The sequence below is a fragment of the Lytechinus variegatus genome, chromosome 11 (genome assembly GCF_018143015.1).
Source record: "Lytechinus variegatus isolate NC3 chromosome 11, Lvar_3.0, whole genome shotgun sequence".
Taxonomy (NCBI): Eukaryota; Metazoa; Echinodermata; class Echinoidea; order Temnopleuroida; family Toxopneustidae; genus Lytechinus; species Lytechinus variegatus.
The window spans coordinates 14,519,920-14,541,347 of record NC_054750.1 but is presented as its reverse complement, the minus strand read 5'-3'; the positions used below and the strand labels follow the sequence as shown (position 1 = coordinate 14,541,347).

Here is a 21,428-nt window from a genome sequence, read left to right as displayed (position 1 = left end):
CACATTCCAACAGACTATGCTTGTCAGATTACCGTGAAATATATATATTTTTAATGGTATATTGTGAGACATTATTGATCATAATCATGATAATGGGTGGTGTCTTTCAAGGAGTGAGGTGGGGGTTGATTGGTACAGGCGCGGATCCAGGAGGGGGCCGAGCCGCCCCGCCCCCCTATTTTTTGACAATCTGCAGAAAAAGTGTACTCTTTAACTTGATAGAAACTACGAAAAACAGAAAGAAAAGTAAGAAAAGGGTATTATACCCATGATGAGTAATTTACAGCCTCGTAACGGCCGGCCCGTCCCCGAAAGGAAACAAGAAAAAGGTGAGGGGAAGAATTGGAATATAGACTTTACATGACTTTACATGAAAAAATTAGCACGCGCTTTGCGCTCGCATTATATATTAAGACCAGGATCCAGGAGGGGGCCGAGCCGCCCCGCCCCCCCCCCCTATTTTTTGACAATCTGCAGAAAAAGTGTACTCTTTAACTTGATAGAAACTACGAAAAACAGAAAGAAAAGTAAGAAAAGGGTATTATACCCATGATGTGTAATTTACAGCCTCGTAACGGCCGGCCCGTCCCCGAAAGGAAACAAGAAAAAGGTGAGGGGAAGAATTGGAATATAGACTTTACATGAAAATTATCGCTCGCGCTCGCATTATATATTAAGACCACATGAGATACCTTACATTATTTATAGCAAGAAAAACTAACATATACTTCAAACTTCAGTCTTTAGTTAGGACTACCCCCTGAAAAACCAACAAAAAATCAGGTTATAGCTGCCAATCGAGAAAAATGCTGATGAAAATATTTTTCGCCCCCCCCCCCTTATTGGCGAAAGCTGGATCCGCCCCTGTGGTAGGTATAATCATAATAGATAGGAGTAATGTGGTCAGCTTGTAGAGCCATAACCATGCAAAGTTACAGAGGCGGAGCTACGATGTTTCGTGGGATGGAGCAAAACGACCGAAATGTGATGTCACATTGTCTCTCAGTCAAATAAAGGTGTATTAGAAAGACACATTGACTGTGTATGGCCTATCATTTACATACTCTTCTCCATTCTTTCTTACCTTTTCTCCTATTTTTCCTTCCCCCACCGATCCCCTTTGTTCATTGCTAAGAGGGTATGAACGCTTATAAGCGAGAAACAACCAAGGGACCGACGGCTTAATTTTCTCTCCGAGGGACCTGACGATGAGGATAAATGCCTCTTCAAAGAGCACTAGCACGTCAAGTGGGCATCGAACCAGGGCCACCGGAATCCGAAACCCCCGCTATACCGACTGAGCTATCGCGTCTACTCTGCACCTTGTAAAGTAAGTAAAAACAAAAATGACAAAGGGGCTTTGTGGCAAATTGATGATAACATCTTTAAAATGCCAAAATTTTCTCTCTCAAGACTTATTTCTTTCTAATATCGAGAGTCTACCGACATCTCTATGATTCGAACGTGTCTAATAGGGTGGTAGATGTGATATGTTATCGTCTACGAGTATTCAATGTTTAGTCTATCATCTTCACGGTTCAAGAAAGTCACATGGTACCGTTACTGATGCCTGTATGTCTTAGAGATACCCGGCCGTCGAACATTAAATAGAGCGACATGATTAATGATACTGAAAACATTGAAAATCATGCTCCGCTGGCCTAGTTACTCTCATCAATTTCATCTCTATCATTTCTGTAATCAGTCCATTGTATTCAGAATCTTATAAGAGGTGGTAAAACCTATTCGAGGCGGTATTATGCGACAGCGAAAAGCAGAATTATTCTTTTTTTTAATGAAGGAAATAATGGAAATGGAAACCCGAGTTCAGGTAAAATGTGTTTTCTTAGTCAAAGAACTTTTTAATAAGAAAATAGTTAATCTGATGTACAAATAAAAGTCACGACGACGAAGCGAAAGAGCTAAAAATATCTTAAAGCCTATTCTATAGTCTGTTTTTCGTATTTTTCCCCTTTAACACAAAACCATTGTATTACCAATGCTGGATTCTCATTTTAGAAGATGACGGAGTTACTCGCAAGCAAAGGAAGAGAATAAAAAAACCTCCGATAGCCTTCCATAATAACTGAATAGGACTAAAAATAAAGCAATGAAAAACAAAACAAAATTTTAATTATCTTTTTGCTATTTGTCTATTTATATTTTATTGGGGGAGGGGGCGCGTGGTTGGGTCTAGACAACTAACCCCAGTTAGTACGCTAGTTCACTTGATGGTTATGATTTAAATAAATGAGAAACAACCCATAACACAAAATGAGAGGTCTTTCATTCCTCCACAACTCGAATACAATCATGACAATGCTTGTCTTCAATCTGCCGAGGAGAAATCTCGGTCTCGATTTGGCATGCGCCCTCAGCGGTAAAGTCGGTAGAATCTGCAGGATTAGAGACGGTGTTTCCGAAATATCATCTCATTCAGCGTGTTGAATCTATCGAGGGAAGGACGTTGGAGAGTCGGTATAGGTGTTCATTTACAGGGAACACAATCACAAGAATAGGTGTATATTTACTCTCAACCGGGTGAGCACACAAACTCTTAGCTCTTTGAACTAACAGGTGGATTTTGGAAAGCTCAGGACTGCATAACCTTGGTTGAAGTCTAGAATCATTTTTTTTTAACTCTGCTTTGATCTCTCACTTCGTGAACTTGGACTTTGTCATGGTGTAAATTCATTTGCAACACATTAACGGAAATAACCAGACAGAGTAAATAAGTATTTACGAGGTAAGTAAGTGAACAGGTAATTTATCATCCACCGAGTGACAATGCAAATGATTTATCCACTGCAATTTTAGGTTTTTTACTTTTTTGGGTACATATTATTAGCAGACTCCTTATGGGATAATGTAATTAATTGCTTCGTGTGTTTTTCTCATTAAGCAGTATTATGTTAACAATAATTCATATAATTTGTATTGTTAAAATCACGATATTTATATCCTGAACTTATGGTGACATATGGAAGCTGGTTTGAGTATTACTCACTGCACGGTTCATGAGTTCCCTCTCATTAGAAGCAGTAATTTTCTGCAATTATTGTTATATTACTGTTTGTTTAGTGATGAAATAAAAAAAGCACTCGACAATGAAATCCATGCATCAAAGTTCGGAATCTATTCGGCCGCTCGAGTCGTTGCAATACAAATACAATAGTCATTCTAGAAAAAATGATATTATTGCCATTTCCCCAAAGCGTAATTTGCCAAGGGCTTTCCAGGTTCATTCTCACCGTTAATGACATTTATGGAGTCTGCTTTGTGACCTTTAATCACCATCAATCGTCCACACGAGTGATCAAAGACGTGCGAAGTTCTCCCTCAAGCTTTTTTGTAACCCTGCATGCTTTTTATCCACGAAACTTCTAAATAGTACATGTTAATGCTAGATACACGCGTATACAAAATTTTAACTCTGATAAAAAAAGTAAGCTGATCATGATATTGACAAATTGAACATGTAATAACGATGACGTTTTGCTTTCATTATATATCGTTTTTCTCTACTCCCCCTCTCTTTGTTCAACTCTCACCCTTCGTCTCTCTCTCTCTCTCTCTCTTGTCCATCACATCATCTCTTTCATACGGTTTAGTTAGTTTAGTTTACTCCAACGATGTTGTAGGACTAAGCCTTTCATCGATCAAAGTAGAATGTCTATTATTGCTGCTCTCCTTCAGACAAAATTAGATGCGCTACTTATGTTAGCAGGGAGGGGGCTTGTAATCATATTCCGGTCTTTTTTTTTTTTTGTTTACAGATTTACGAGAGAAGAACAGAACTGAATTGTTGTTTTACCTCGGACAAGCAAGACAACAAACACAACACAGCCAGATAACTTCACGGTGAAGACTCCTCACATCGAGTTCTTCGAGTATTGAATGTACGCAAGTTCAGCAGCAGTACTTACTGAATCTCTGTATCAACTTATGCCAAGTTTCGTGTGCCTAGCATTTAGTGTGTCACATCGTTGCTCAAGCTATCGGGGATAGACCGAACCCACGCAGACCCAGGATTTAAATGTGGAAATAAGCTCAGCAAGACAAATTACTCAGGCAACATATTGGAAAATCGGAACGCTAAATTTCCTTCACCATTAGCTGAGGGAAGAGGCACACGGGAATAGTGGATCAATATCAAATTAGGTTGTATCCTTGATTTGCGGAACACTGAAGAATCGTATATTTTATAGTGGTGAGAAGTAGCCATCGTGGGTCATTTGCTGACCGTTCATTCTTGCTACTAGGCCGGCGAAGAAAGAAAATGTTTTGGGAAATATAGCGTAAAGGGGAGAGACAAGTGACCCGACGACCGAGACCTCGAGCTACCTAAGAGATCCGGGTGAAATCAACGTCGAGACTACTTACAACCCGGATAGGGTTAAAGTGAGCTGAATATGTTAAAACCATCCAGCTTGTTGCCTTTTTCATTCCCATAATAACAATTTATATGGATTGACTGATTGATTGAGTGAATGCACTCCATTTTAAATGTATGGGACGTATGCGTCCCGCCATAAACTTACAACTGTGCACTTACATCTGTAACGTCTTTTGCAGTACATTACATTGAAACCTTAACTTAAGAGGGGCTCTACCCTTCACATACTGTTCAAACAGGTATATGCCGATGCAACACTACACGTGTATGATTGTATTCTACTGATGATGTACACAGTATAGCCAAATCGCAATGGATATAACGGACTTTGCCTTGATCCTCGGCTGTCTGCTAGGTATACTGACTCAATGTCTGAGTGGACGAATTATCCCTCCCGCTCACTATCACGGTAAGAAACTTCAGAGAAAGTTATCATGATTTACAATGATAGTAAATTTTGCAACATTGCTGATATATGTTGTTTAATTACTATATTGAAGTAGCACTAAGACATTCTAACAAAGCTGTGCTAACTTTCGGGCCATGCAGGTGATTCGAATAAACTTGCATTTGAGATTGACCGAGATCGATCTACATAACATGTTAATATGCCTACAGTTGGGATTTCAGCCTAAATCTCATCGTAGCTAAGCCATATCGATAATCGATTTAATTTAGGCCTACTTCTATGTTTCAAATGCGATGACTGATGTCGGTTTAATCATGAGCATATAGGTCCATGGTTTATTACTGTTGATGGGATAGCGAGTTAATGAAGGGAATTGTCTCCATTACAATTCCCTGGTTAATAAGACTTCTCTTTTATGTCACCCTGAAGTATGAAACATGATTTTATATATTTAAGCCATGTGCTTTCTTTGGCAGCCTTCGCCATGGTTTTTAAGGAAGATCTATTCCTGTAAAGTATACATGAATCACTGATTGCCGATTCATATCGCAGAGGATATATCATAGTTATGATAGAAAGTTATGTGATTTTCCATAATATGTTGAATTCATCTAATGACTTTGTAAGTGGAATTCTATATTTTTCCCCAAAAAACTTTCAGTTAAACTTTCAAATCGTTCTTTAAAACGATGACTGTCTAGATGGCATTAATGGATTCCATCTACAAGAACGTTACATGGGAACGTTACTATAACACCGCGGGGGTAACACCAATTCGTCAATTTTACACCAAGTCGTTATCAAACAATATCGAAAAGGTGTAGAATTTGTAATGATAGTGATGTCATGATTCGATGTACTAATTTTACGATCATTCACTGCATCAAAATGTGTTGTAACTTTCTAAATAGAAGTCAATATGATGTAAGACGAGAATGATGGTATCAAAGCGACAAAGTGTTGCAAATACAGTATTACATATTTAGAACAAAATGAAAAATAGTCTGAACAGTCGCATGCCCCTAGCTCCGCACCCGCTCGATATATTTCTTCATGATTTACGTTCCGTGATTGCGTCGCGAACTTTGGTAACCATGCCCCCTGCCTGACCCCGTGTAATACTCTACCTCTACAATTTCCAGACACCTTTCCCTTTGTTGATAAAGTGTTTATTTTGGTGTAAGGTGGTCTAAATATATATACAAGGCGATACACTTCTTGGGTGAACCTGTGGAGATTTAATTTTAAGTTTCTCATATTTTTTTATTTAAAACAATCCCACCTGTTTCATAGTAAAGACCTTTAACTCAAATTCACATAATGAGCACACCTGTAGGACTGACGTACTATGTTCTTACTAATTTGTCAGTGATATTCAATTCCATCATCGCAGGAATGGCAGGATGACGATATATAGATTACGTAACAATTGGACAAACATTTTGTGACGTACGTATGACAGACAGCACAGCGTCACTTTATTATGGGTTTGGTGAGGTAAACGGATGCCGATAATGAGTTTTATAACAATATGGATACGTGCTTTTACCAAAAAGTTCGAAGATATAGCATTAATAGTACACCGTTGAATAACGCAATAAGATAGCTGTAATTATAAACCCGCAAACTGGTATATAGCACAGAATATATACTCCTACTGATTATCACCGTCTACTGCACTCAACCTTTTCACCTCTCATCGCTATTCATAGTCCGCTCTTTTTACCTTTTCTTCCTTTCTTAGTCATAGGGCATGCACATTTTCAATACCCTGCATCTCCCATCTATACTCTAAGGCGTTTATTTCTGTATAAAGGGTAAAAAGAAGAAGAAACCGGTGTAAAGAAATAAAACCCGACAAGGGATTGGTGATAAGGGCGAGGGTGAATGAAGAAACGGTACCTGCCTTTTCTGGTGCTTGGAATTATCCCATCCCTTTCAAACGGCGATCGTAAAACCTGGTAAAACTGAGAGTTCTAAGGTTTTTTCCTTTTGTAAATGATACACAATCGCGGAGAGATAGAGTTTAAGAAAAAGGCAGATAAATCGCACTGTCGCATCTTAATATGAAAAGTACTGCCAAATGATAGTGCAGAAATTATACAAAGTTTGGCCAAAGAGACTTTCCCGTTAGACCGTTACACTGCAAAATTTTCTCCCACACTTTAGCTTGTTTTATGAATTTTATAGATCCATGTTATGACGCCATGCAAAATATTTTTGCAACCCCACCAATAACACAAGTGAAAAGTGCAAATAACTTTCTCTATTTTATCAGAATTCCCGCATTTTGGGGGAATTGCCGGGACTGTCATATTCAGGAATTTTGAAAACATATCATATTTTGAATTTTATTTTCTTTATAAAATAATTTGTAAACGATAAGCCCGCCCTGAATTCAAGTTGGTTTTCATGTAAGCATAAAACATGTATTGAATAGGTTGCCCCCCATGTGTCATAACAAAAGTAAGAAAATGATTTTTTAAAGAAGACATGTTATTCCCTGATTGATTTCCGTCCGATCTATAGGGCCTAGTCATATGTTTTTCTCATATCATGAACACCAGCTTGATGACAGGATGAATGTTCCATTTAATTTTGTACTTGACCAATGTCCAAATACCCTTCCAGGATTCTTCACCCCCCCCCCCCCATTCCCCCACCCGCCAGATAACGTCACCACGGTGACCAGATACATTCCGAATCACATCAGCCAGGCAGTCATGTGCCTGGGCCATGGGTGCAGTAATATCAAGTAATATTCATGATCCTTGCATTGGTTAGCCATGTGAATGATTGATCTTGCACCAAGTTGCTTACCTTTAATATCAGATAATATTCATCGGAGGCCGCTATGAATATCAAAGCGATTTTCTGCCATTGTACTCGGCTTCGTCTCCGTGAAATTTCCCGTCAATAGAGAGCATTGTTGCCGCACGTATTGTGAAAAGCCGACCCGGGATTGTTATCCCCCAAACACCTTCCTAGCCGATATCGATACCCAACAAACTCTAACAAATGTCTGGCTCCGACAATGCCCACAAAAATAACCATGGAATAAGGTTACTTGGGTTGTTAAAGAGGACAAGTTACCGCTTCTACGCAGAATAAAAGTTCCCCTTGATTTAAGAGTAATTTAAAGCTTTAATGTGAGTTGTAAAGCTTCGAGTTGTCTTGTCGTCGCCGTCTGAGAGGTCGGGATGTTTCCATGGATAAATTGCTTTGCGAACGAAGCGGAATTTCAATTTTTCATATTGCAATAATCTGCCCTTTTCATAACCTTTTCGGTGTTTTTTTTAGTCTCTTCGTCCTATACAAAACCTGTCACATTAATCTTATTTAGCCTACAGTTTGTAGAGAAACTATCGATTTTTCATTTTTGCAAGTTGTTGCTAGAATTATATGGCTTGCAATGACTAATTCCAAAGTAGAGATGTGGGAGTTTGTAATACTCAGATTATTATAAGGACATCCCCTCATTTGTATAGATTACTTCGTCTATGAGTGTAATTATGTCCACTTTTGTGAGGTTATATGGCTTTTAACTATAATGTTATTGAATTCCAAAATAAACAAAACAACGAAGCACGTGTGTAAACAAATCAATGTATCTGAGCATGATTGTAGTGGATAAGTATGTCCCAATAACCCTTATCATCAGCTTAAACATGATTGATTCAATAAGTGTGAGCAGAGTCCGCCAAATGATATATTTTATGTCCATGAGTCTATAGAACTGATTGGTGTTCATATTTTAACATATTTTCCTCATTTTTCTTTCCCATTTTATTATGAAATCGACTACCGATGATGCTATGAATATGGTGATGCCTGACCTTGGATCTACCAAACTGTTGTCGATCCATCGCTGATGTGGTTGTGGAATCCGTTATGTTTCTGGGAATCAATGGATGCTTTCCCCGATTACCTCGATGTGGATGCCAACTCTCGATGATTTCGACGTCGACGTTGGGCTGTGTTGTTTGGATGAAATGTTTTTTTGTGTGGAATATTTCATCTGTATAATATTACATGGGATAAATTTGGGATAAACACAGATGAACTTCAAAGACGCGTAGGCGATCACGAAATCATAATCCCAACCCTTGTTGATCACAGAGGGGAATTCTTATCTTTCGATGTTATAAACAGCAGGAAAAGGACTCGAAGGCATGCTCCTAGTGAGAACGATGTCGAGCAAGAACACACATCGTCGTCATCGTCGCACGTGGCCGACGACGACGGTCGACCACACCACTACGTTCCTCACCATGGTCGAATGAACTACAAACTCTCCGCATACGGGAATGAATTTCACTTGAACTTAACGCTGAATCATAGACTCACTTCTAAAGCGTTCGTTGTCGAATATTTGAACTCGACGGGGGTCGAGAGGCGACATCGGAACGTCGACGTGTGTCACTATCATGGCCATATCGTGGGTCACAGGAAATCAAGTGTAGCGATCAGCAATTGCCGTGGATTAGTAAGTATTGACCTATTTCATATACAGAGGTTTACCATGTTGACAAGATGGTGTGAATTTAGGAGATGTTAATAAGATGAGAATCATAAGATGTGTAACAAAGTTAGTTTGCTGACTTCTCCAGGAGAACAATCCTAAGAGAAAAAACGAAAGCCTGGAGTATTTATGTTTATGGTGAAGACGGGGTGAAGAGGAAGAGCATGGGCCAAGATTACGTTTTCCCATGGCCGCTCATCATCACCCCCACGCATACACACCCACCCCCCCCCCACACACACACACATCCTCTCTCTCTCTCTCAAACACACACACATACTATGGATCTGTTGGGGAAGGGGAACGGAGCACATATTATGTAGAAGAGAACGCTATACCGTTGCCCGATGTATTGATATCTAAATTAGATAGCAGCATTTGATCATTCAACGCATTTTATCTAACCTTTCTTCGTGCAATTTTTCATCTGAACATGACAACCTTCTCAGCAGAAACGAATGTTTACTATGGAAGGTACGGGTTTGATAGTATATAGGGGAACCGTCTCTGCAGGCTTATGAAGTTTCAAGCCGGTCAGAGACCCCCGGTTGTAAATACGCCCGAATAAACAAAAGCCGGTCTTTCTCAAATATGAACAGTCCGATTTTCTGTGTGCCGTGTGTCAACAGGATAAATTCCAACATCAATTGAGACGGACCCCATCATTTACTCCACCTTCATTCCAGTCCACCGTTCAAGCAGCAGTCCTACCTACGAAACTAACTCCAGATCGATCAAAGCCATAACGATATTGTCTATCGCCAACTCGTCCACTCCTCACATGGTCTAATTTTATTCAATCTAATGCCATTACGTCCATCATTATTTCGTCTAATAACCATTTGGTCCGATCATCCAGGGCCTTCGTCTTATCACCATTTCGTCGTCTCATAACCAGTTGGTCTAATGTCCATTTCATTTTCATTCATTTTGCACAATTAACACTTAGTCCAATTAGACCAAATGCTATATGGACTAAATGGTTATTGGACCAACAGGTTATTAGACGAAATGGCGAGTGAACGAATTGGCAATTAGACCATTAGACCAAATTATAGAAGACAAGTTGGCAATTGGACGAATTGGAAATAAACCATTTCCAGTGGCACACCTTCGATCAGTTTCAAGTCTATTTCATTGGTGTGTCTGTCGCTGTAGCGTCAAACACAAGAAATATTTTCATTTCATTTTAATTCATTCACGTAATAAAGTGCGTTTAAGCTAAAACATGAGAAATGAGAATGAAACGAAACGAAGTTGTAAAGTCAGCCATCTTCAGGCTGTAACAAATAATGTAATGTTTGACACGATCAAAGCTCAAAGGCTTTACATACCGCAATCAATCTTCGGCTTATAATTCATCGGAGCAGCGAATAATAGTGAAACCGTTACTTCTAATTATAGAACCTACATCACTATTCTTCTGAACCTAATGCAAGTTTGCAGTTTAATGCATAACTTTCTTGCATAAGTGGGCAAAAAAGAGAAAAGAACTGGAATAGAAGAAAAAATTTGATTTTGTGAAAAAGGAAATGGTTTGGACTTGCGAGCTTTGGTCTCGGTTGGACCAATTGCAAAAAGTCCAGAAAGGCTTTTTATGGCAAGCTCCTTTTCAGGTAGATTTTTTGTTGAAATGTAATTCTTCTTCAAAGTTGGTGAGATACAAGAGTCCCGCTCTACTCTTCTTTCGACACCAAAGCCATGTCTTACAACCTCCCAAAAAAGGTCCACACTTTCAAGGGGGCACAGTTGTGTTATAACGGCATTTTCACATTCCAAATCTTAATTGTGCCTCGGGGGGGGGGGGGGTGGGCACGAACCGGCTGTGCCCCCCCTGGTGGATCCTTCCAATCGGATACAATTGGTGATTAGGCTTACCTTTAATAGATATGATTTCAGATAAATTTAAGTTTGAGTTTGATTTGAATCCGTGGCAGTTCCGTGTCAGGCAGGGCTCTGATGACCCAGATTAAAGAAGAACTGCTTCCGTGCTCAGTATAAAATTGAACCATGCTACAAATCCAGGTCACAATGAATCAAACTTCAAACGGTTTCGGCAGGTTGAGTGAGGAAGGGCGCTATGCTCACATTCTTACATCAAACCAAATGGCTTCGTAAACATGATTTATTTGCCAAAGACTTGAGCAAATTCAGTTAAATTATATTGTATTGCAGTGAAACTTGGAAAGAATTCAGTGTAATTTCATTTTCCTCACTCTAGCCATTGCTTACCCTGACAATGCCCAATTGGCAATGCCAGATAATTAAGCTTTAAGCTTCTAGGGTACGAACGGCTTTAGTTCCTCTCCGAGGAACCTAGCTATTGTGGTAATACCATCAGGAACCGATCAAAGTGGTTCTTTCATAATCACCATGATCACACACCTTAATGATACGGGAACCTGGATGTGACGTCCGCCTTCCTTTTAAACCCGTATCACACCACAGTCCTTTTTCTTTTTACAGTTAAAACATTTAGTTTGTATTTCCATGGTTATAATATCTTTCATAGAGACATTCAGAGTTGTGTTGTGGTCTAAAGTGAATTAAACTTGCGGTTGCTATGCACTTTTTAATGTGTTCAGAAGACTAGAGAGAAAAAATAAACATGAAACGATTACCCAGAGGTCTCTTTGCCATGTTTACCGTAGTATCCTTGGTTACCATAAGAATCGAATTATGAAAAGCCAAAGAGGACAGTAATAACCATAATTATTGACATTGAATTCCCACTTGGGATTGTAATAAAAGGATCATTTGAAGTTTACGATTTCCTAATGACATTTTCCAGTTGAATGAAAGAAGTATCTGCTGAAGCCTGAACGGGAAATTGAACGAAGCAGAAGGTGGAAAGATTGGCATTATCAAGAATGTTATGAAGGCAAAGTTTCTTTCTCTATCATTTTCCATGGAAGGTGTACAGACGGCATTGAACCAGGGCTCACCTCACACTTTTTTTAATAAACGTACGTACAAAACGTACAGATTGCCATCTAACTGTGATTTTTACATGGTCAGCACCCCCCCCCCCCCCCCCCTCTTTCAAAACCGTTCCCCGGTTCTTGATAAGGGCTCGTTGGATGTCGAAAATTATTGAAGAATGATCTTATGATCCCCTCTTATTCCTTAAAGAAAATGCTAGCAATTACCAACACCACAATCACTAGGATGATTTTATGGCATGATTTAGCTCCAGTGATAATTGCTCTTAATTCCTAAAACACAATTCACATAATCTGTGAGCTGATTAATCCCGATCAAAAGTTTGCAGTTCTCACACTTTCCACGTGCAGACAAAAAGTAACCTTCCAAGTATTCAAATATTGGGTCTTCAAGAAAACACAGTGTATGTCTACGAGATGACATTTCTGTCTGGATATCAACATTATTCTAAATAGTGATCATATTTTATCATCGTGATTTTTAATAAAGATATTCCGTTCTACCGTCGTAGCGTTTCAAGGAACGAAGGAAAAATTATTATAAAATAATTGGGCTTCGCCTTTAGAAACCTCTCTCTCTCTCTCTGTCTGTGGTTAACTTTTTATTAGTAGGACTGCGGTGCCATCACATACCTTTCAAAGGTAGGAAGATGATTGGTTTGAAAGTGATATGCATTCAGGATATCATACGTGAACATTGACAGAAAATAGATTTATTACCAATCTCCCTGGGGATGATTTTTAATTGGCTGCCTGCCGTCACGTGCCCCCAATAATTCTCGGACAATTCAATTTCCAGGGATGGAAATCTAAACTTTACAATTTCCTTTTCACTTCGGGGATTTCTTGATTGCTTATTGCCTGACTCTGTAATGAGTGTTATGATTTATGCGACCCTTTTCCAAATTTCTTCATACCCCCATTTTTTCCGCATTGTTTGTGGGGGGGGGGGGTGGAGACTCTGGAAATTGGAATAGGTATAGAAAAGGGATGGTTTGTGTATCGGCGTGATATTTTAAACCATCTTTTATATTATATTTATCGTTATTAGTATCTGCTATCGATATGGATAATCGTGAATTAATTCATTCCTGTTTGAAGTTTTAACACTTTCATTCTTTCTGATTTTTGTGTGACTAGTGAATGATCGGTGCAAAATTTGCAGGAGATATATGTTTGTTGACGAAGAAGCAAGGATGGTGGCTTTCTTTGTAATATAAATAATGTTGTTGAAAGCTTGTAATAAAGTTTACCGAACTTGACGTCGAGGATGATTATTTGAAATCCAGACTAAACTAAATTTGGCCAAAAATAATCTGTCATTGCGAAGGAATCACTTCACTGCATTTACGTCGGGAATCTTGGGCTGCATGGGCTGAAATTCGAGGCAAGGTTTGTGCCTAATGCTTTGATTATGTGATAAACATCATGACAGACTGGTAACTGAGACAGACACGTGACCCCAACCTGTTTGTTGACTACTGTCTAAGATATCATTATCAAGCCGAACTGATTGGACTAAATAAAACATAAAGTGACGTAAACAGGAATTAAAATTATACCTCTTTCCGAACCGCGGGTCCCTTGTTTCTGCGAAAGACAACACTATTCCTAGCTGGAGGGTTAGGGAAAGAAGGATGACATAAAAAGGAACTGGTCAAATTATTGTATAAAAAAATAAATAAAGCGTTATTATATTCTAATGTAAAAACTCCTTTATTTAGAAAGAATTTTAGTATGATTCTCAAGGTAGGTGAACGAATTTATTATGTGTTCAGCTGAAATTATAATCAGTTGAAAATCTATCAGGTTATCAGGAAGTGCCCACAGAATATTGAGACTGTTGGTATTTTAATTTTATATTTATTTATGCTATTAATTTCTAGCCTGATTGTTGCAGACAAGTGAATATGAAAATGACGAATATTCTGAAATAGTTTCATAAGAACATCCGCATTGGCTCCGTAAATCAAGCTCACTCCGCGTCACAGTTAGCAGAAACTCTTGTGATAATATTTCATACATTATGATCCATACCATTTTTTTAATTGCGATTTCTTAACAATTTTTAAGAATGAAACTAGGCTACCTATTTATGACGATTTATGACGTGTGTATCTGAATAGTAGGAAATACATAAAAGGGGAATTGGATTGTGATTTTATAGAAGCAAACTATTAATAGTACTTTTCGTCAGTAGATTGGAGTTAAACGAGAAAACTTGACAAGAATGAAATATGAAAGCTTTAGGGTCATGTTTATGTAGGTAACTCAGCCCATGCTCAGCCGAAGAATGTTGGATAATTTATTATTCAAATGCTATGAATAGGAGAATGGGAGATCCCCCGCCCCCCTTCGTTTTCTTCCATGTTTATAAACAGACCGACCGCTAATCGACAAAACATTTAAATATCTATGATGAAAAGCTGCACTGCACACATGCACAACAAACATTATCAACACACAGCGCATCCTGAGGTACACATTACAACTTCACTCATTGGTCGAAAGTTATTCACCATGCCAACAAAGATCTGACAATCCTTTGCTTGCCTTTGCTTATTGGTGCTCGCTGTCTGCTGCGCACGCACCTGTCGCGATATCGCATTGCATTCGTTGAGTTTGGTTAAACCTGCATGCGACGGCGAATAGTTGTTTGTTCGTGGGACTTTCTACTTTTGGTGTTCATCTAGTGTACAATTCAAATATTACAAAATGATAATCAGGTAACTGTGTTTGTAGTATCATGTCAAGATTCTCAATTTAAACATAAGATCTAAAATTGTTTGCTTCTGATAGTGGCGACTGCAACAATTTGTCGTTCTGTTCAGTCCCACGAGTTCCATTTTGTGTTGTCTTTCCAACCCTGTGGATCGCTAGCAGTAATCGTAATTCGTATATTCGATTTAAAACAAAAAAGTATATGGCGTGATCGGAATGGTTTCACCCACTCACACTAGTGCGAGGTTAGTATTATTATACTAACCTGTGCACGGCGGCATGTAATGAACCCTTGAGTGGGTTTCACCATCAGTTTCCTTGAAAGTCCTTGAAAGTTTTCCTTGAAAGTATTAGTATACTAATATTAACCTCGCAATACGTGTGAGTGGGGCCGGGGTTCGAACTTTGTCTTCACTCCCCAGCCACGACACTTATGCCTGCGAGGTTGCGAGCAAGGCTTTGATTAACACTGTTCTTTTATTCTTCATTCAAATAAATGAAAATGCTGTATCGTGCATTCTTGGCAACTATGACTGTGTGCACTTGTTTTTTTTTTGTTTTTTTCTTTTTCTTCAAATCCTGGCTACTGTCAATCATGATGCTATTCGATTTGGTCATTTAAAAATCGTGCAGAATGTTTGAGAAAATAGATATTACCTTATTTTGTATTTGATGCAATCATAACTCACAGACTGGACCTCTTGAAAAAAAAGTGTGTGTGTGAGGGGGGGGGGGGGGGGGGGCTGACCGTGTAAATGGTCACTTTCATATTTTGTACATGGTTATGCATGAATGGGGTTTGGGTTTCTGAAACTGATTGTGGAACATGTCAAAAATGACATAAATTTTCAGTCTTGTGCTTCAAGGGTATTCTACTGTTGATATTACAAATGGTGAAAATTGTTCTGCTAGTTGTTAACAAAGGTATAAATTTAACAATACTGGGGAGGGAAAGTGTGACATTAGACTGAAAATATAAATTCATTCATAAAATGCTCTGAACACAATGAGTTATCAATTAACATCCATGAGATATCCATATAACCAGGGGAGGCAGTTCAAGTGGTCTCCATTGATATGCATTGGCGGCGGAAGCCAAAAATTTTAGGAGGGGACAACCAAAATTTTTTTGACAAGCAAAAAAAAAAAAAAGGTCATCAACAACAAATTTAGGGGGGGACCGTCCCCCCCTCCCCAAATTTAGGGGGGACCGTCCCCCCTCCCCAAATTTAGGGGGGACACGTCCCCCCGCTTCCGCCGCCTATGTTGATATGAACTTACCGGTACTTTTAATTTTTGGTGTTTCTATTGGCATTTTCATGAATTATGCTTGGTGTCCATCATAACAAATGTTACATGAGTTAGAGAATTGGCTTATATTTTCTCCATGTAGAAGTTCAACATCTCAAAAGTTTTTGGTTTGTGATTACATATTATATCCTGCCAGTCAAACATGGCTGTATCCATTGCTTCCCTTCACAGATTTCTCCTACCTCTGAAAATGCATGGAACATTTGTTACAAAGTGCCCAAACGTATACACCAAAATGAAAATGGCTGCCACATTTTTAAAAATCTTTTTTTGGATTGATTTTATATATCTGTTTTTATAGACCTTTGTGCTATAGATTTCTGTATATGGGTATTTATTGCAGATTATAAATTAACTACAGAACTATGACCCCCCCCCCAAAAAAAAATGGATGCGGAACGCGTGTTATGATGGACACCAAATACCCAGAATTTATTACATTCAGTAGATTATGAAAACAATTTCTCATTGTTTATCCATTATTGAAGGAGTTTTTCAAATTGAAGTTTTACTAAGGTATCTCATTTGCCAGTCCATATTCTATCTGTGCTGTGGAACATTTGTTACCCCAAAACAAGGTGGACACCAAGAGTAACGCGTGTTCCACTTTTAGAAATCGGTAATTTAAAAACTTTACTTACAATTCATGTGCAATGTTTTGCTATTCCCTGCATACTTGACAACATAATGACGACAATTACAACAAAATGCATATGAAATATGTTGATAACTTGCATCACATGTATACCCTGTTTGAGCATGTCACATTTTGATGTCCTTAGATTGACTATTGTCATAAAAAGCCTTAAAAAGGAATTGACGTTGTCTTTAGGCCTAATTTTATCTGTACTATCTCTAAATCATGAGATGAGGATCCCTTAAAAAAATCAACACAATTGACCTTAAAATATATGAAATATGACAAGTTCAAAACGCTGTTGGAAAACTCTCCACTATCATAAAAATACTCATATACTGAAAAAAAGAAAGAAGTGAAGAGGCTGACTATTTAGGGAGAATCAATTCTAGATGTGACAGGTGGAGCCAGCCAGTATTAACAACCAAAGTTGGTTTTGATGCAGAGACTGAATATAGGTCTGAATCTTGATTAGTTTACATCTATCATATATTTTTTATTTTGTTTTTCTTTTGTAGCATGGATATATCAGATCTCATGATGGAGAGGAGTATATGTTGGAGCCTGTGGACCATTATAAAAAGTATGTGCTTGAGGGGCATCCCCATGTCATTTACAAGCGTTCATCACCCCCTCAACAGCAGGAACCAGATACTGAGGAGAAGGTGGCATGCTCAGTTAAAAGTAAGTCTTATAGGACATGCCAAGATCTAGGTTGAACTCTTCTTTTAAAGCTATGACTTTATGAAGCTTATGGAATCAGGATACATTTGCTACCAATTACTTATCGGCTATTTCATACTTTTGTCTGATTGTCCTAATGGATAACAAACTGGTTCAAAAAGAGGTGACCTAGTAAATTGTGGCCTCAATATAAAGATTTTCAAAGAAAGATGGTATTGAATAAAAAGTGAACAAAAAAAAAACTCTATTTGATAGTTATATATGAACTGTTATGAAATGTGTGTGCCACATACTTAACAAAAACAAACTTTTCAACCAGCTACAGAAGTCCATGGCCAGCATGCTAGCAATAGCTAGTTACATGCTAATATAAGCCACTGAAACCCGCTAGTTGGTTGGCTAAGAGCTGCACATTTTCATAGATTTCCATTTTTCAGCATTCGCAAGAAATATGGAATACATGTAGGGCTGGCCCCATATTACCACAAGCGTAGGCACTTCCTCAAGAAACATCTATGACAAATGTAGTTCTTCATTTCCGTTCCATCCTTGATCCGAGTAACTTGGTATGAATCACCATTCCTTTCCCACACGTCCCCCCCCCATGAGGTTTCAGTTTTCGTAATAATCAGAACCACGAGATCGAGACACATGGCCAAGGCACGGAGTATGTTTTAGATATTAAGTCTGCCATGTTTACAGGATATTCAATGTGAACATGTTGTCACGTCAGCAGAACACCCATCCACTATGGACCACTCCGGCTTAGCCTATGCTGCCCTTGGAGACTTTGCTCTGGGATGTTATATTACAGTTGATGATTCAGTGTTGAGGCTATACAGATTAGAAATGTTATGTATGAACGCTAATCGATCAGGTTGAGTGCAACTGATAGTATAACAGTGTTCTCAATATAAAAAATAATCCAGGCATTTGGATAAATAGTAGGCTTACATTCAAGAAAAATTGAAATCTATCTCTTTCATAACTTCTCAAAATGCATTGCCAAATACCAAAATAACAACAAAAAATATGGTCAAAATCATTTCTGGAACAATCTTTCTAATGTTATCAAGAGTTCAACTACATTAACTTCATTTAAAGCCAAGTTAAAAAACGTGTATATAAGTGAATATTCAAAATAATTTTTTTCTGCCTAATTTTACACTTCCCCTGACTGTCCCCCGTCCCCCCTTGTATGTATGCTGGTGATTGCTGATGCTGTGTGTTTATTTTTCATTTGATCTTTATATGTTTTTTTTTGTTATTGTTCGGGAGCTACAACTCACAAGTTCTCATGAACTTTTAAGTAGTTTTCCTTTTTTTCTCTTTTTGTGTAATTTTTACTCATGTACATATTGTATATTGTTTTTTATATTGATGAGAAAATAAATAAACTGAACTGAACTGAACTGTTTAAGAGGGCTTGGAATATAATTCTCAGTGATGATGTGATGGATGGTGTGGACTATGCCTAGTAGGCATTGTGGTATCTTCTTTCAGTAGTTAAGAATTTTTAATAACTTAGTCAAGCAAGATATCATAATAAACTCTTTTTTTAAACTCTTCTGAATAGAACTGAGCTGAAGAGAAATAATGATCCATGAGACAGAATTGACTATGATTGTAAAGGGGGGCATGAAAAAAAAAACTTTCTAAGGGAAGGCAAGGATTTAGTCATTCATGTCTGTTTTTAAACCACTTGAGTCTTCAGCTGAACTTTTGGCCTCCTGGAGGCACCCCCTCCCAGTACAAGTAAGTCAGAGGCAAGAAAGAAGAGGCTGGCGCTTCAAGTGCCTTTCACTTTTAATCCTTGGTAAATATGAAGAACGATAATTACACAGCCTGGCTCCATGACTTCTATAGACTCTGGCTGCTGTAAGAAGCAATGAGAGCAACAAGACCTGTCAGTGAAGAGTTCTTCATGGTAGTTATTGAATGTGCTAATCCGCAGGCTTCCTAACATTATTAGAGCTCACCTAAGGCTAGATAAGCCTCTCATCATCTTAAATGCTGTACTATTCTTTAAATCTCACATTAATTCCACCTTTCCAGTTCTGAACTGATGCTTTATTTAAACTTTTAGTTGCTTGATGTGTCTGAAATACATTGCTTGTCATCTCGTTAATTAGTTGTAATTGTACTGGACTTCTATGAGTTCTTGAATGGATCCTTTTGCATCCATGGGAAAGGTAAACAAAGTTTTGGGTAATAAACTGGCATTTTACTGTTTAGGCACTCCCTTCGGAAAAGTTTATGTGTGCTACATGTAAAATGTACATAAAGTGAGCTTTGGTGGCTGTGAAGGCCTATATACCTGCAAATGCAGATCCAAGGTGTACAGTCCTAATGGATGTCAAGGTACATACAGGCCTATGTCATTACCCTTGGTTAAAGGATCTCTACGGCAAACTGTGTTTTATTCAAAACATCCATCCATGGTGTGGATCGTACGACGAAAATGAATCATTTCAAAAATTGTTCTCAATAACAATGCTATTCTTCTGGTCTTATTATTCAGCATGTAAAATGATTGATTCCTAGTCATCCTATGGGTTCAGATTGTAAGTTTTGTTGTTCACAATCATCGGGCATGAAAAGTTCTATTCAGTGTACACTCTCTGTTTTATTGAAGATGGGGTTACATGATATTGTTACCTGAGTTAATATGATGAAGTCATTATTTGAAGTTATAGAAACCCATGATTTACTGCCAGTGTAAAACTTTGTTGAATATCAATGATAAAAAATAGGTCTTGTAGGCTGTATCTCGGAATAAGTATTTAGCTTTAGCAAGTACATGTACTAGTTGTTGGTCCTTTACTTCACAATTCACAGTGTTTTGTGGTCTCTCCAATATGTGTAATATTTCATTCAACCTTTTTTGTTTTACTGATTTTATAGTCTTTTAAACGATGTAAGTAGTGTTTTATCTGTAGATACATCTTTACTGAGCACTCTTTCCATTGATATGTTGGTCTAATTTATGCCCTATAGGCCTTCTATATTCAAAAGGCTTGAATCAGTTTCTTTTAAATTAAACTCTGTGTTTCTACCCTGCATAGAATGAAAGTTTGATAAAAAACATATATTGACATCAACATATTGTCTTGATTAATGTTCAAATTATAAATAGCTGTTAGATCTGCTTCCACATTTGGACAATAGTCTTTTTGGGCATTGGTCCAACCTGTCATTTTGATCAAATTTGTAGCATGCATTTTAAGTGCTTCCAGATTTATGATTTCTGGCTGCATATACTAGTGTTATTTCCCCTATTTCTTCCTTCCCTTAATCTTTTTCCTGCCAAAAATCAGTCTCCTCTGCAGAAATATAAATCCTCTTTTGAGAGTCAAGTCATTTGGTCAAATTTTCAGAGATTTCCTGAGCTATGACAGATGTAGAGGCCTGTGCCTCCTCAAGCAAAATTAGTAATAGAGAAATGCATAGAGGGGGGGGGGTGAAAGGAGAATACACAGCAAAAACTGTGGTGTTAACCGGTGTACATAGAGGACCACACCAGTTATTTTACACCAGTGTTAAATTAGTGGTGTTAGTTTACACCTTGTTACATTTACACTCTTTGGTGTTATGTTCAATCTCTAGGGTATTATTTTAACACCTCAGGGTGTGGTCCTCTATTAACACCAATTGGTGTCAGTTTTAACACCACAGTTTTTACAGTGTAGTACTTAGGAGCATGGACCTACGACTCTGACAGAGTAGTAGATCCATGTTAGGAGTGAGAGTGCAGAAGGGGACAAACAGACAGAAATAGGAAGGGTGGGGTTAGATGGAGAATTTGG

At 38.2% G+C, this 21,428-nt stretch overlaps 1 protein-coding gene across 3 annotated transcripts; it reads left to right on the top strand.

Moving 5' to 3' along the window:
- Positions 1-1,193: 1,193 nt before the first annotated feature.
- LOC121424101 (A disintegrin and metalloproteinase with thrombospondin motifs 6-like) lies at positions 1,194-18,565 on the top strand. 3 transcript variants are annotated; one of them, XM_041619699.1, is made up of 4 exons: positions 1,194-1,330; positions 3,777-4,805; positions 8,864-9,291; positions 17,457-18,565. In XM_041619699.1, exons 2-4 carry the CDS (start codon positions 4,709-4,711, stop codon positions 17,655-17,657), a joined length of 726 nt encoding a protein of 241 aa, XP_041475633.1. In that variant the 5' UTR covers positions 1,194-1,330; positions 3,777-4,708; the 3' UTR covers positions 17,658-18,565. The 3 variants fall into 3 exon arrangements, with proteins under 3 accessions (XP_041475633.1, XP_041475632.1, XP_041475631.1); XM_041619698.1 differs by lacking the exon at positions 1,194-1,330 and adding an exon at positions 2,441-2,541; XM_041619697.1 differs by lacking the exon at positions 1,194-1,330 and adding an exon at positions 2,441-2,746.
- Positions 18,566-21,428: the final 2,863 nt, after the last annotated feature.

Bases quoted from the DNA above. Each gene is read 5' to 3' on its own strand.
- LOC121424101 (XM_041619699.1), top strand. From the start codon at position 4,709: ATGGATATAACGGACTTTGCCTTGATCCTCGGCTGTCTGCTAGGTATA. The intron at 4,806-8,863 runs GTAAGAAACTTC...GGATAAACACAG, and splicing joins CCCTCCCGCTCACTATCACG to ATGAACTTCAAAGACGCGTA. The intron at 9,292-17,456 runs GTAAGTATTGAC...TTTCTTTTGTAG, and splicing joins TCAGCAATTGCCGTGGATTA to CATGGATATATCAGATCTCA.